The sequence below is a fragment of the Xiphophorus maculatus genome, chromosome 1, assembly GCF_002775205.1.
Source record: "Xiphophorus maculatus strain JP 163 A chromosome 1, X_maculatus-5.0-male, whole genome shotgun sequence".
Classification (NCBI taxonomy): Eukaryota; Metazoa; Chordata; class Actinopteri; order Cyprinodontiformes; family Poeciliidae; genus Xiphophorus; species Xiphophorus maculatus.
Window position 1 is genome coordinate 31,138,074 of NC_036443.1, and position 14,070 is coordinate 31,152,143.

General features: G+C 41.2%; 1 protein-coding gene and 1 long non-coding RNA gene across 3 annotated transcripts; both read right to left on the reverse strand.

Annotated features, from left to right (window-relative positions):
• Positions 1-4,865: 4,865 nt before the first annotated feature.
• On the reverse strand, positions 4,866-5,656 carry LOC111608822. Its single transcript, XR_002752869.1, has 4 exons — positions 5,518-5,656; positions 5,353-5,418; positions 5,162-5,180; positions 4,866-4,948 (listed from the first exon to the last, which is right to left on the reverse strand). It is a non-coding gene; the product is annotated as an uncharacterized LOC111608822 (long non-coding RNA).
• Positions 5,657-11,212: 5,556 nt separating this feature from the next.
• Positions 11,213-14,070, reverse strand: LOC102225939 (galactose-specific lectin nattectin-like). 2 transcript variants are annotated; one of them, XM_023335003.1, is made up of 8 exons: positions 13,934-14,070; positions 13,694-13,797; positions 13,529-13,594; positions 13,341-13,356; positions 12,679-12,773; positions 12,336-12,470; positions 11,708-11,810; positions 11,213-11,438 (listed from the first exon to the last, which is right to left on the reverse strand). In XM_023335003.1, the coding sequence occupies exons 3-8, from the start codon at positions 13,592-13,594 to the stop codon at positions 11,371-11,373; spliced, it is 483 nt and encodes a 160-aa protein (XP_023190771.1). In that variant the 5' UTR covers positions 13,694-13,797; positions 13,934-14,070; the 3' UTR covers positions 11,213-11,370. The 2 variants fall into 2 exon arrangements, with proteins under 2 accessions (XP_023190771.1, XP_023190764.1); XM_023334996.1 differs by having other exon boundaries at positions 13,694-14,070.

Below are 14,070 nucleotides of genomic sequence, written 5' to 3' on the forward strand. Positions count from 1 at the left end.
TACATGTTTCTAGAAATGTGGTGGCTTCAGAAATTTTTTTAGTGTTGATAAAATAATGACCTTGGGGCTCATGCCGAGCCACTGAAAATTGACTAGTCTGTAACAAGCGTACGTTGTTGATAGAGGGAAAGCTACCGTCAACAGGAGTGATTATTGAGGTTATGCAGTTGTGAGCACTACTCAGCTGACTGCTTCTTAACTGAAAAAAGTCTTAACTCTTGGATCGTAGGTAGTTAAAGGCTAGTTGAGTCTCCTTCGACACCAGCTTAGACAGATTATCTCTGCTAGACCTGAATCAGGGTAATACTCGAAGGTTTAGCGGTTTTCTGGACCCGTTACACAGAGAGCTGGTCAGTAGTCAGTCCATGGGTGTTGAGAGATTTAGGGCGGGGCTGACTATTGCGTAACAACAGAGGTTATTTTTTATCCAGTTTGATGCAAATAGGATGATGCATGTGTGATTTAGAATCAACTGTATGCAAACGGCGAGGGATTGCAATTTGCCATCCAGACACGCCCACATGCTCTAGTCACCACCTATATAGCAATCGATGGTAATTCAACATTGGATTATGGTCAATATGGTTGATTTTTTGTTGAGTTCGACAATTGATGGTGGGTCAACTATTAAACAATCATCTAATTCTAGGCGAGTAACCATTGTTGAAAATGTGTCATTGAATCAATGTTGTTTTGTGGTTGAAAATGCCAACATCTGATCAATGTGTGGTCAATTTTCAATCAACGTATGCTGCTTGTTACACCCCGTCTCCTCCTCTCCTCCTCTTTTGAACTCTGGGTGAGAGCATTTTATTATTGAGCAGGGGTTTATCATGTTTTAAATTAAGCACTATATGTTAAGAACAATGGGTTCTTCCTTTACATTTTCTTACTTGTCTGTAAATATTATTACTGACTGTGCATAATGTACTGACACAAAATCATCTACAAGTCACTACAAGGAGTAGATCGGTCTGCCTCCCCATTTTTACACTAGTGGTTTGAGAGATTATAAGTACACCCTTTCGTCAAACTTCAATATGACAGGTTATGAATATGAATATGAATAATTAGGGGGGAAGGAAAAGGGAAGGGGTGAGGGGTTTATATGTTAATGAATTTGACACCTCTGCTCGCTGCTGGTGGTAGCGTTTGAAGTCATGAGTGCAGATGTTATTGACTTCTTGTAATCCTTTTTGTTTTTACCTGTCCTGCTCTTTGAGTGATCAACCCAATCTGCTTCCTCTCCCCCCAATACTTTGTACTTAGCCTGAAAGGCACCTATGTCCTGCTCTTTGGTGGGCTAATTAGACTTGCCGCCTCAACTGTCTCTGGTAGGGGTGTGGTTTGGAGTTTTACTGTTATAAATAGGGTTACAGAATACAGCACTCTACTTGTAGCCTTTTCTACAGAACAGTCAAGCCATGAATGGAGCTCAACAAATTCATCCTCTTGCTGAGAATCAAGGACTATCCTCACCTGCACTACCTGGGGTTCTGAGAGACATCCCCCTAACGAGCTTTTAAACCATTTCATAGCACAGTCAGCTCTGTTAAAAGTTTTTAATGATATACTTTTAGCAACTGGTTCTGGTGACTGTGTTGTTTTGGATTTATCAGCTGCTCTTGATACAGTCGATCATGGCATCTTACTTTCCCGTTTTAACAGTGGGTGGGAATCGGTCACATAGCTCTGGACTGGTTTAAATCTTATTTGGCCAAGCGTACTTTCTGTCTGTCTTGATGCCTGTAGGTCTCCCTCTGCTCCACTGTCGTGTCCCACAGGGCTCAGTTCTAGGCCCTCTTCTTTTCTTGTTGTACCTCCTTCCTCTTGGCTCTATTTTTAGGAAATATGGGATTGCTTTTCATTGTTATGCAGATGACACACAGATATATTTACCACTAAAGAACGCAGACTCCACCTCTCTTCGGTCTGTTTTTATGTCTGGAAGATCTGAAGGCCTGGGTGGCCCTAAATTTCTCGAAACGTAATGAAGATAAGACAGAAGTAGTGATTTTTGGCAGATCCACTGTAGATTCCCTGACCAATCTTGGCTCTTTGGTCCAGTATGTCAAGCCAGTTATTACCAATTTGGGGGTTAAGATGGATGCTGGTCTAAAGCTGGAAGCACAAATTAGAGCCGTTGTAAAATCCAGCTTTTTCCACCTAAGGCAGCTAGCCAAAGTAAAACCTTTTCTCTCCAGGCAGCACTTTGAAACAGTGATCCATGCACTTGTGACCACACTGCTGGATTACTGTAATGCACTTTATATAGGACTCAGTGATTTATATATTTCCCAGCTTCAGAGGGTACAAAATGCTGCTGCACATCTTTTAACAGGAACATGAAAATGTGACCATATTTCCCCTATTTTAGCTTCCTTACACTGGTTGCAATACATTTTAAGATTCATTTTAAAATCATTTTATTTGTTTTTAAAGCTCTTAATGGCCTTGCCCCTCCCTATCTGTCTGAGCCGTTACATTCGTACACACCGTCCCGTTCCCTCAGGTCAGCTGATCAGCTGCTCCTGAAGGTACCAAAGACAAAGTGCAGCTCAGAGGGAACCGGGCTTTTTCTGTGGCAGCTCCCAAGCTGTGCAACGATCTTCCTTTGGCTTCTTCACTTGTTGTTTTTAAGTCCTTCTTAAGACCCATCTTTTTTCTTTGGCTTTTGGCAAAATCTGAGAGGTTTTCACTTTGTTTTACTGTCTGTATGTATTTTATATTTCAATCTTTCATTTTTTTATTAATTTTTATAAATATATTTTTTATTATTAATTTTCCCCGTGGGATTTTAACCCAACATTTCCTCTTAACAGCATCAATCTCTATTCCCCAGGGTGAAAGGTTTATCAGATCCTTTATTATTTTAGATTTAATAATTTTAGAATTTGTAAAAATTAATTTATTAGCCTGAGTGAGTATCCCACCTGATAACAGTGGTTTTGAGTTTGTTTATCCCAGCTCTGGAGTCCAGGAGCCGAACCAACAGCCCTCCTCTCTTAAATCGTAAACGAGGTTTGAGGCTGGAGTTTAGTCCAGGTCGCGCGCTTAACGCTGTTCATCGACGTCCTCGGATGTCCAGTCGAAGGATCCCGGGTTTCGGCACCAAATTGTCATGGAAAAAATACTATTTCCAAGCACTGCTCAGGTGAAATCACTGAATCAAGTTTATTCATATATTGTGCACAATACAGAGAGCTTATAGGACAATCAGTAATGAAGCAGGTCTGGATGAAAAGCTCTGTCAGGCAGAGATAACACATGAGTTTTATACCAAGGATAAAGAATTAACAACAAGCAGATGTGACCTTATTGTAATTTTTCCATCACAGCCGCTCTGCTAGCTACGGTGTTAGCTGCTCGGTTAGTGGCTCGTTTAGCCTGTTAAATCAGATTTCAGAGAAAGAAAACATTTAAGTGATTAAATGAAGTGAAATCAGGTTCTTCCAGCAGTGATGTCATCGAGGCTTAACATCCAGGTGGAAGTGACATCACCAACAGGAAAGCCATATGGGCATTTCAGATTATTAGGGATGAGAAGGTTATAGGGGTCTGGCACAGATGAAGGGAAGCTTCTTGGCACAGGCTTCATCAGATGTATGATTTCTTTCTGTAAAGAGACAAATCCTGACTGCAAACCTTTGACAAAGACTTGGACATGATTTGATCAGTTACAGAAAGCATGCAGGGCAGATGAAGTGTCTTGCCCAAGGACACAACAGACATGAATGGAGTGGGGGTTCGAACCAGGAACCCACCAATTACAGGACAAACTCCTACTTACTAAGCCACCAGATACAAAGATATAATAATATACATTTAAACAAAATTATTAAATTACAAGTTGTGTATCTCCAGTAATAAATACCATTGTGGTTGATCTGCAGGCAGTGTTCCATTCCACGGATATTGTTTGGCTCATTTTCACCCCAGACTTTAAACACAAACTTGGAACCATCACTCCACATCCAGACGCCTTCCTGAAAGAACATCTTAGTTTTAAGTTCCTATGCAAACAAATCACACAGAACCAACATAGACTTCTGTCACTCATTATAGAAAACATGAACTGTGTTTGGATCGTTTCTATTTAAAACCCTCAGCTGGTCAGAGCAGCCGGTGGAAAACAGAGGCAGGTTCTGGTTCTGTTGGAGGTCTCCTCTCATTCCTCTCCACTGTTGCCACATGCTTCCTCAGCATGAGGGAGTTTAGCATAGTCAGTTATTCAATACAACTAACTGGGTTTCCTGAGATAACTGTTGACCAATTGATATTCTAATCTGCAATTAACTGCATCGTGTTATAACCAGGATCAACTGGAATGTATTTGACTGAACTGACCACTTTATTAGGAACACCTGTTCAATTCAATTCAGTTTATTTATATAACAACAATTCACAACGTCGTCTCAAAGCATTTACAAAGAGTGCCATGAGAAATGCATCTTGACATAAAAAGTCATCAACCAAACAGAGTTATTTATATGTTTTTAAATTCTCACCTGTGCTGAATCATGAGCTCCAACCCAAGTTGATGTGTGTTTTCCAGTTTCATTGTAGATAAGCTCTCTGATGAAGTTGTACTGATCCATACTGTGCATTGAGGCCAGATTTCCATCCATTGAGAGGCAGGTATTCTGCTCAAAGACAACTCTGGTTTAAACTTTCCTCTGTGCAGTGAGACAGTTGGTGCAGCTGAATATCGACCTTTAGAAATTATGGTTCTATTTGTTTAATGGAAATCAGTTTCTGTAACCTTGTTGTTGGTTAATCTTATTGTCTTATATCAATAAATTTACATTCTTTTAAATGTAGCAGATCTGCTGTGACCATCACATCTGTTGTACCTCTGCCATTATCCATCTCTTTAAGTCTTTCACAAACACAAAACAGCGACCGTTGTACCAAGTCCAGCCTGCAGGGCAGTCAAGTGGTGTGTTAGCTAGGAAATAAGAGAGAAAGTAAATACATCCATCCAACAATCAGCATCATGTAACACCAAACGCAGTCCTTAATACAGAAATTAAGTCCTGTACTTTTGCTGAAAGGATGACCCAATGAAGCAAAAGTTTCCTATCTTTTTAAATAACTTTTTAAAGAATGTAATTGTCATCTTTTAGGTGTTAGAAACTCCAACAATAAAAGAAGCACATACCTCTCACTTGACATACGGCCTGTGGATGGAAAAACCCAAAGTTTTAGCACAAAATTCCCAACAAAACAAAGTTTCCTCATTGAACTTCGACCAAATGATGGCTCAGATTGCTCCATCTGATCTACGTCAGTCAGCCAAAGCTCACAACAGGGACATACCAGTCATTGTTTTAAGTCCTTCTCCATACTTACATCAGCTCCATCCCAGAGTCCAAAGCTCAGACCAAGAAGCAGAGTGAAGACAAGACCGGCAGCCATCTGTAGAAAGAATCGTTAGGAAAGTTCATAATTAGTGTCACAAATCAACTCAATCACGACAAAAAGCATCATGATGAGCAGTAGGACTTTAAATGTCACCTTGTTTTGATGGTTAGTTGAAGAGTCTGTTCCAGCAGCAGTTTCTGGTCACAGGATGTCTCAGAGATGGAAACACAGACTTTATATACCTTCACTTTGTTTGTCTGTGAAGTGGAAATCTTTGAGTAAGTCACTGTCTGTTCTCGTTTTTGTCACTTTTTTACAAAGTGTTCAAGTTGTTGCAGAATCTTCCAGGGTTCGGCCAAGGACGTTTTCCTGGTAGCGTGAAGAGTTACTTACCATAAGAACTGATTAGAACCGGACCAAACCGGCTGATGTTGCCACTTCTGCTTCTCTGTCCAGAACAGTGTTCTTGTATGGAATGTACTCTCTGATGACAGAAGTGTATTAAAAATGGACGTATCTGTTAGATGTTGCTCTGCTTTTCCTGACTCTGTTGGATTCAGAGTCTTTTGACTGCCTTCAAATAAAATACTACATTTGAGATAGAGAATGGAGATTCCCAGGTTCAGGTGGTATATGTCAGATGTCCAGAGGAGGAGAGGGTGAAGCAACAGTGTTTGTGTGGCAGCACTAGAATGAATCTGATACTCTGCCCCTCAAAGCAGGGTAACCAGAGGGTGTCAACAACGCCACCTTTTGAATTGCGCCCAAGAAAATAGATAGCCAGCAAGGCACCTAAGGTTCGTAACCAATGAGAACAAGACTTTATTCCACCAAAATAATGTTACATTTTATTGTGCCATGTTTTAAAAGACAATTAAAGTTTAAAGAACCACAATGGGAAGGGAAGTGCACAGTACTGGAGCCTACCAGCAGGGGGAGGGAAGTCCAAATGTGGGGAACTGGTTCATAAAACAAATGAAAGTCTCCCTGGATGTCCTCCACCGCTTTCAGCTCTCAGCCTGGAGACAACAGGGTGGGGCTAAACAGAGCAAATACATAAAAAGAAAAGACACTACAATTTAGACAAAGTGCTAAAATGAGGTTACCCCTAACCTCTGACACAACCAGTCATTAAAAATCAATGTCTTAATTAAGCAATCTATAAAACCAGTCTGCTACCCACAGCAAGGCCGGAGGACACACAGAACAATAGAATAACCCAAAACAAACAAAAAGCACAAAACTAAGAAACCAAACAAATAGTTGAAAAAGAAACAAAGCAGCAGTCTCCAGCGAGCTGCAGCAGCTTTATGTCTGAAATGAAGTTACAGATCAATAGGTGACTTTAGAAAATGGCAGAAGGTAGAGGAAGCCATTGGCACCTACCAGAGCTTGATGCCTCCACCCCGACCAGAGAGCCCCTTCCGACCCAACAGCAGGAGGAGCCACTTGCCAGGACTTTCTTTATATAAATAGTTGTCATTTTTGTGCTATTGAACTGGATGGATGCAATAAATAAATCCCAACCTGCTTTTCAGGGCCCTCTACTGGTCTAGGGAGATGATGCACATTTGAGTGCTGACTTGCAGTTGACCTCTGGGTTCACCCCACACTTCCCCTACCAGTAACATGTTGGGGGGATGATGGCAGCTCCATCTCCAAACGGCCCTGCATCCTAGAAGGACCAGGCAGTTCTTGATCTTGTTGAACTGTAGCCAGTGGGTGAGGAGTTTGTTGGGTCACTACAGCACCCTGTACTGGGGGAGAAGATAAAGACTCTGTACGCAGGGCCAAGAAATCGTCTTCCTCTGACAGGTCTTCCTCTGATGGCAAACGATCAGGTAAGGGTGAACTAAGCACAGACCCAACTGGAGACCCAGTCCAAACCACTGGTTTCAACATAGTACGGTGAACAGTTTTAACCTTTAACTCATCATCTACTGGTGCAATAGTGTACACAGAGCCTCTTTCCTTAGGTGCTTTGAGAACCTTATGCACTACAGAACCCCATACATCATAGATCCTGTGGCGCCCCCTTACACCGAGCTGTCGCAGCAATACAAACTGCCCCTCTTTCAATGGAGCATCTTTTACACACTGGTCATTATTCTTTTTCTACGCTCAGCAGCCTCCTTCAAACGTTCCCTAGCACCCTCAAAAGCAACCTGTAACCGGCTTTGGTGCTCCTAGATCCATTCATGGACACTGCCACCTACAGGATCCTGAACTCTCCCCAACAGGAAATCAACCGGTAATCTCGGCTCTTGGCCAAACAACAAGAAAAACTGTGACTCTCCTGTGGCCTGATGAGGTGTGGTATTGTAAGAATATAGAAGTTGTTGCAAACAAGAACACCAGTTCCATTTACGGGACACTGGCAGGGTACGCAACAAATTGTGTAATGTTCGATTAAATTGTTCACACTGCCCATTACTGGCAAGATGGTATGTTATGGGTTGTTACGACCTGACTCGTGAGCCGTAACAAAAGCCAGAGAAACACGGCCATCAAATAAAGAATATGTTCTTTATTGAACAACCCAAACAAATGAACAGAGCCAAACAGCGACAAGCGGGTATCCCCCTCGGTGGTCGAAAAACAACAAAAAAAACTACTTTGACAAACCTCAGTCCAATGATCCAGGACCCTTTGGTCCTGTTTCTTCTTGAGCTTGGTGCTTCCACTTTCAGCCACTAGTTTATGAAGTGGCGTAGCCAACTTGGCAAATCCTTCCACAAACCGACGGTAGTAACTGGCAAAACCCAAGAATGAACACAGCTCTGAGATGGTACTTGGAGGTTGCCAATTGGCCACCACATCTACCTTACTTGGATCTATGGAAACACCCTTATCAGAAATGACATGACCCAGGTAATGGACCTCCTGTTGGAAAAAGGCACACTTTGACAACTTTACCTTGAGGTTCTTTCTGCAGCCTCCCCAGCACCACCCTCAGCCTATCTAGGTGCTCCTCTATAGTAGAAGAGAACACCACAATGTCATCCAAGTAAAGCAGTAGAGACTGGCACTGCTGATCACCGAAGATGCTTTGCATCAGTCTCTGAAAGGTGCTAGGGGCATTACACAAGCCAAATGGCATGCGGTTCCACTCAAACAACCCAAAAGGGATGCAAAAAGCAGTTTTTGCCCGATCTGGTTCAGCCACTGGGACCTGGTTATAGCTACTGGCTAAATCCAGGGTGGAAAACCAACATGCACCTGTCAGTGCATCTAAAGATTCCTCAATGCGAGGAAGAGGTAAGGCATCTTTCCTGGTTTTACTATTAAGTTGCCTATAGTCAACACACATTCAAAGACTGCCATCTTTTTTTTCTTATCAAGACTATTTGGGATGCAAATGGGCTCTGATTACCTGAGTGTTCAGGAGTTGGTTAATATGTCCCTTCACCACATCATAATCAGATGGAGGGATCCGCCTGAAGTGCTGGCGAACAGGGACATCATCCATGAGAGGGATCTTATGGGCAATCAGGTTAGTGCAGCCTAAATCCCCATCATGTGCTGAGAAAACAGATGCATACTGTTTAAGGAGAGACCTCACCTTCTCCTGGTTGTCTGCTAACAAACTTGACAAGTTCACATCCTTCAGCTGATCCAGTGCCACCTCGGAAACTGACTGGAAACACGGTTGCAGCACAGGGTGACACCTTTGTAACACCAGCTGGCAAGCTTGCCATAGTGACTTCAACCAGGGTACCAACCCTGTTTCGGGGATAAAGAAGCACATTGGTACAACCCAGATTGATAACCAGAATGTCAGCGATGCCATTCTCCACCCTAACCAAAGCAAGTGAGGCAAGCAATCGGGCTGGTAAGACAGACTCCAAGGGTTCAAACAAAGCACTTGTGCCCGAATATTTTTGAGAGCAGGTGGCTGCAACCAGTTTCATCATGCCACCAGGGATACGACAAGCCTTTTTACCACCCACTCTGGCAATTCCAGGGGCCCCACCTGAGGCCTTCACGCTCAGGTGAGACATGAAGGCCCCACCTGAGCATGGCTCTCACTGATGCACTGTTCGGCCGGCTGATGCAAAGCCTGCCAAAAAGACTCAGGGGCCTGAGATAACACTGGCAGGTCAAATAAAGCCGAACTATGTTGTCCAAAAAGTTCTCTGTAGCATCTGCTAATAACACAAGGGAGGGGAGGTAAACCACCCCCCGGGGTGTCCTTGACCACCAACACACCACAATGCGTCATAGTTTTATCAAAAAGTTCAACCTCAAGTTCTAGATAGCCAATATATGGTATAGCCAATCCATTAGCAGCCCTGAGCTGTAGCTAGTTACATATTTGAAGCTTATCTTTACCCCATGGTTCAAAATGTTGGTGAAAGAAGCTTTCAGTAATCGTAGACACCATGGAACCAGTATCCAACAAACTCCCATTCACTTAATTTATATTCCACGCATATTGAAGATGAGTGGATTTCCCCCAAACAATCAGCTCAAACTGCCTCACTAATTGTAATTTGAAGATCCTGCTCCCAGGACTATTTAATTCTGACAAAGGATCGGGAATCTAAATGGGAGATCAATTTTATCAAAGAAGTGATCGCTTTACTCCTTGTTGGATCAAAGAACATCAACTCATCAATTGCAACCTAATTGTATTAGGTTATCGGGAGGCTTGTCAGGAAATCTGGATGTATATGAGGTAATAAAATGCCTGACCTGTAAATATCTAAAGAAGTGTCAGGTAGGCAATTCTTATTTGTTAGACAGTTGTTCAAAACAAGCAAACTTCTTTTCAATATAAAGACCTTTACTTTGCCACACACCAAAAGTAGCATCCTGCAGCGAAGGAGGAAAAAGGTTATTAAATTGGACTGGAAAGACTCATCTGATGAAAGCCAAAGTGTTTCCTAAATTGTGAGTAGATTGCCAGGGAATTATAGACTATGTGGTTAGAGGAAGTATGATTAAGAGGTAAGGGTAAGGCTGCACCAATCAAAACTGGCAGAGAAAAAGGGGCACATAAGAGCTTTTCCATCTCCACCCAAATGGGACCACCATCCTTGCAGCTGTAGAGCACCCAAAAGGACAAACAACCCAAATTACATGCCCCGTAAAAGTGTTGGATATTGGGAAGAGCCAGACCCCCATCTTGCTTTGATTTTTTCAGGCGGTCTTTCTTAAGATGAGACTTTTTGCCATTCCAAATGTAAGTCAAAAAGGTCAAATGTAATTTTTTAAAATATGCGCCTGGAACAACAACATAGAGACACTGAAAGAGATATATGAATCTAGGGAGCACTGACATCTTGATTGTATTCACTCTTCCTATTAGAGAGAGGGGGGAGTGCTGACCACTTATTTAAGTCATTTTGGGTCTCAATAAGCAATTTATCAGTTATTTTTATAGAGGTCATCAAAAGTCATTATTATAATACCTGGATAGACAAAGCTATGAGTAGCTATCTTAAAAGGTGTAACACTTGTGATATAATCTAGGTTGCTTGTGTTCAGAGGCAGAAACTTGCTCTTGTGCATGTTTACTTTATACCCAGAGATTTCCCCAAATTGAGAGAGGAGTGTTGAAATGTGAGGGATGCTCAGTTCTGGCTCCGATATGTATAACAAAAGGTTATTGGTATAAAGAGAGAGCTTATGCCCAACCCTGCCCCTGGTAATACCTTTAATAGAGTTGTTTGTCCTTATCACCAGACCCAGGGGCTCAATAGCAAAAGCAAAAAGTAAGGGGCTAAGTGGGCACAAGCTGAATGGAGTAAACGTTATTTGTCAGAATCATGGCTGAATTTATAAGTTGCTGCTTAAATGCAATGTTGACATATTTTAAATAAATGAATAAAATCAATCAGTCAGATTTCAGAGAAAGAAAACATTTATTTAAGTGATCAAATGAAGTGAAATCAGGTTCTTCCAGCAGTGATGTCATCGAGGCTTGACATCCAGGTGGAAGTGACATCACCAGCAGGAAAGCCATATGGGCATTTCAGATTATTAGGGATGAGAAGAGAAAAGTTATGGGACTCTGGTACAGATGTAGGGAAGCTTCGTGTTACATTTAGCACCAAACAAAAGTGACTGTCCTGTAAAGAGACAAAGAGAGAAATCCTGACTGCAAACCTTTGACAAAGACTTGGACATGATTTGATCAATTACAGAAAGCATGCAGGGCAGATGAAGTGTCTTGCCCAAGGACACAACAGACATGAATGGAGTGGGGGTTCGAACCAGGAACCCACCAATTACAGGACAAACTCCTACTTACTAAGCCACCAGATACAAAGATATTATGAAAACATACATTTAAACGAAATTATTAAATTACAGATTGGGTATCTCCAGTAACAAATACCTTCTACATTGATGTCCATGCATTTTTTCCCTTCGGCTGCGACATTTCGGGTCCAGGAATAAAACACAAACTTGGAACCATCGCTCCAAAACCAGGTACCGTCCTGAAAGAACATTTAGTTTTAAGTTCCTATGCAAACAAATCACACAGAACCAACATAGACTTCTGTCACTCATTATAGAAAACATGAACTGTGTTTGGATCGTTTCTATTTAAAACCCTCAGCTGGTCAGAGCAGCCGGTGGAAAACAGAGGCAGGTTCTGGTTCTGTTGGAGGTCTCCTCTCATTCCTCTCCACTGTTGCCACATGCTTCCTCAGCATGAGGGAGTTTAGCATAGTCAGTTATTCAATACAACTAACTGGGTTTCCTGAGATAACTGTTGACCAATTGATATTCTAATCTGCAATTAACTGCATCGTGTTATAACCAGGATCAACTGGAATGTATTTGGCTGAACTGACCACTTTATTAGGAACACCTATTCAATTCAATTCAGTTTATTTATATAACAACAATTCACAACAAAGGTCGTCTCAAAGCATTTACAAAAAGTGCCATGAGAAATGCATCTTGACATAAAAAGTCATCAACCAACCAGAGTTATTTATATGTTTTTAAATTCTCACAATTGATGTACTATGAGCTCCAATCCAACTTCTTGTGTAATTGCCAGTTGTCGCGTAGGCAAGGTTTTTGAGGAAGTAGTACTCATTTGAAGTGTGGAAAGTGGCCAGATTTCCATTCTTTGAGAGGCAGTCATTCTGAAAAGGCAAAACAGGTTTAAACTTTCCTCTGTGCAGTGAGACAGTTGGTGCAGCTGAATATCGACCTTTAGAAATTATGGTTCTATTTGTTTAATGGAAATCAGTTTCTGTAACCTTGTTGTTGGTTAATCTTATTGTCTTATATCAATAAATTTACATTCTTTTAAATGTAGCAAATCTGCTGTGACCATCACATCTATTGTACCTCAGCTGAAGCCCAGGACTTTTGATCATTCACATACAGGAAACAGCGACGCTGGAACCAAGTCCAACCAGGAGGACAGTCAACCTCTGTAATTTCTGAGAAATATGAAGAGAGAAGGTAAATATATCACACTCCTAACCAGCATCATTTTAATACTAAACAGCCCAGAGGTTCAGCTGCATCAAACATTATGGTAAAAATACATTAAAAAATATGAGAAAATAATCCAAATTACAGCTTATGAAAATGGGAATTAAGTCAGTTAATAACTATTTAAAAAGTATAATCAATGTTAAATTAAATCAATTATCAACTAAAAATATTGCACTTTAACAAAATGATTTAGGAAATGACAGTTATTAAAAAATATATTCAAATGAAAAACCTCTGAAATGACACATTTATTGGTTCTGATTCAGTTATTCTAGCTGCCTTCTGTAAAAACTACTAGGACCTATCCGCCTTGTGGGATGGGATGTTTCTATACAATATGTACTGACTAAACAATTTATTAATTTACGTTATACAGAAATTAAGTCCTGTACTTTTGCTGAAAGGATGACCTATTAAAGCAAAAGTTTCCTATCTTTTTAAAGAATTTCTCACAATGTAATAGTCGTTTTTTAGATTATAGAAACTCCAACAATAAAAGAAGCACATACCTTTCAGTTGACATGCCTGCGGATGGAAAAACCCAAAGTTTTAGCACAAAATTCCCAACAAAACAAAGTTTCCTCATTGAACTTCGACCAAATGATGGCTCAGATTGCTCCATCTGATCTACGTCAGTCAGCCAAAGCTCACAACAGGGACATACCAGTCATTGTTTTAAGTCCTTCTCCATACTTACATCAGCTCCATCCCAGAGTCCAAAGCTCAGACCAAGAAGCAGAGTGAAGACAAGACCGGCAGCCATCTGTAGAAAGAATCGTTAGGAAAGTTCATAATTAGTGTCACAAATCAACTCAATCATGACATAAAGCATCATGATGAGCAGTAGGACTTTAAATGTCACCTTGTTTTGATGGTTAGTTGAAGAGTCTGTTCCAGCAGCAGTTTCTGGTCACAGGATGTCTCAGAGATGGAAACACAGACTTTATATACCTTCACTTTGTTTGTCTGTGAAGTGGAAATCTTTGAGTAAGTCACTGTCTGTTCTCGTTTTTGTCACTTTTTTACAAAGTGTTCAAGTTGTTGCAGAATCTTCCAGGATTCGGCCAAGGACGTTTTCCTGGTAGCGTGAAGAGTTACTTACCATAAGAACCGATTAGAACCGGACCAAACCGGCTGATGTTGCCACTTCTGCTTCTCTGTCCAGAACAGTGTTCTTGTATGGAATGTACTCTCTGATGACAGAAGTGTATTAAAAATGGACGTATCTGTTAGATGTTG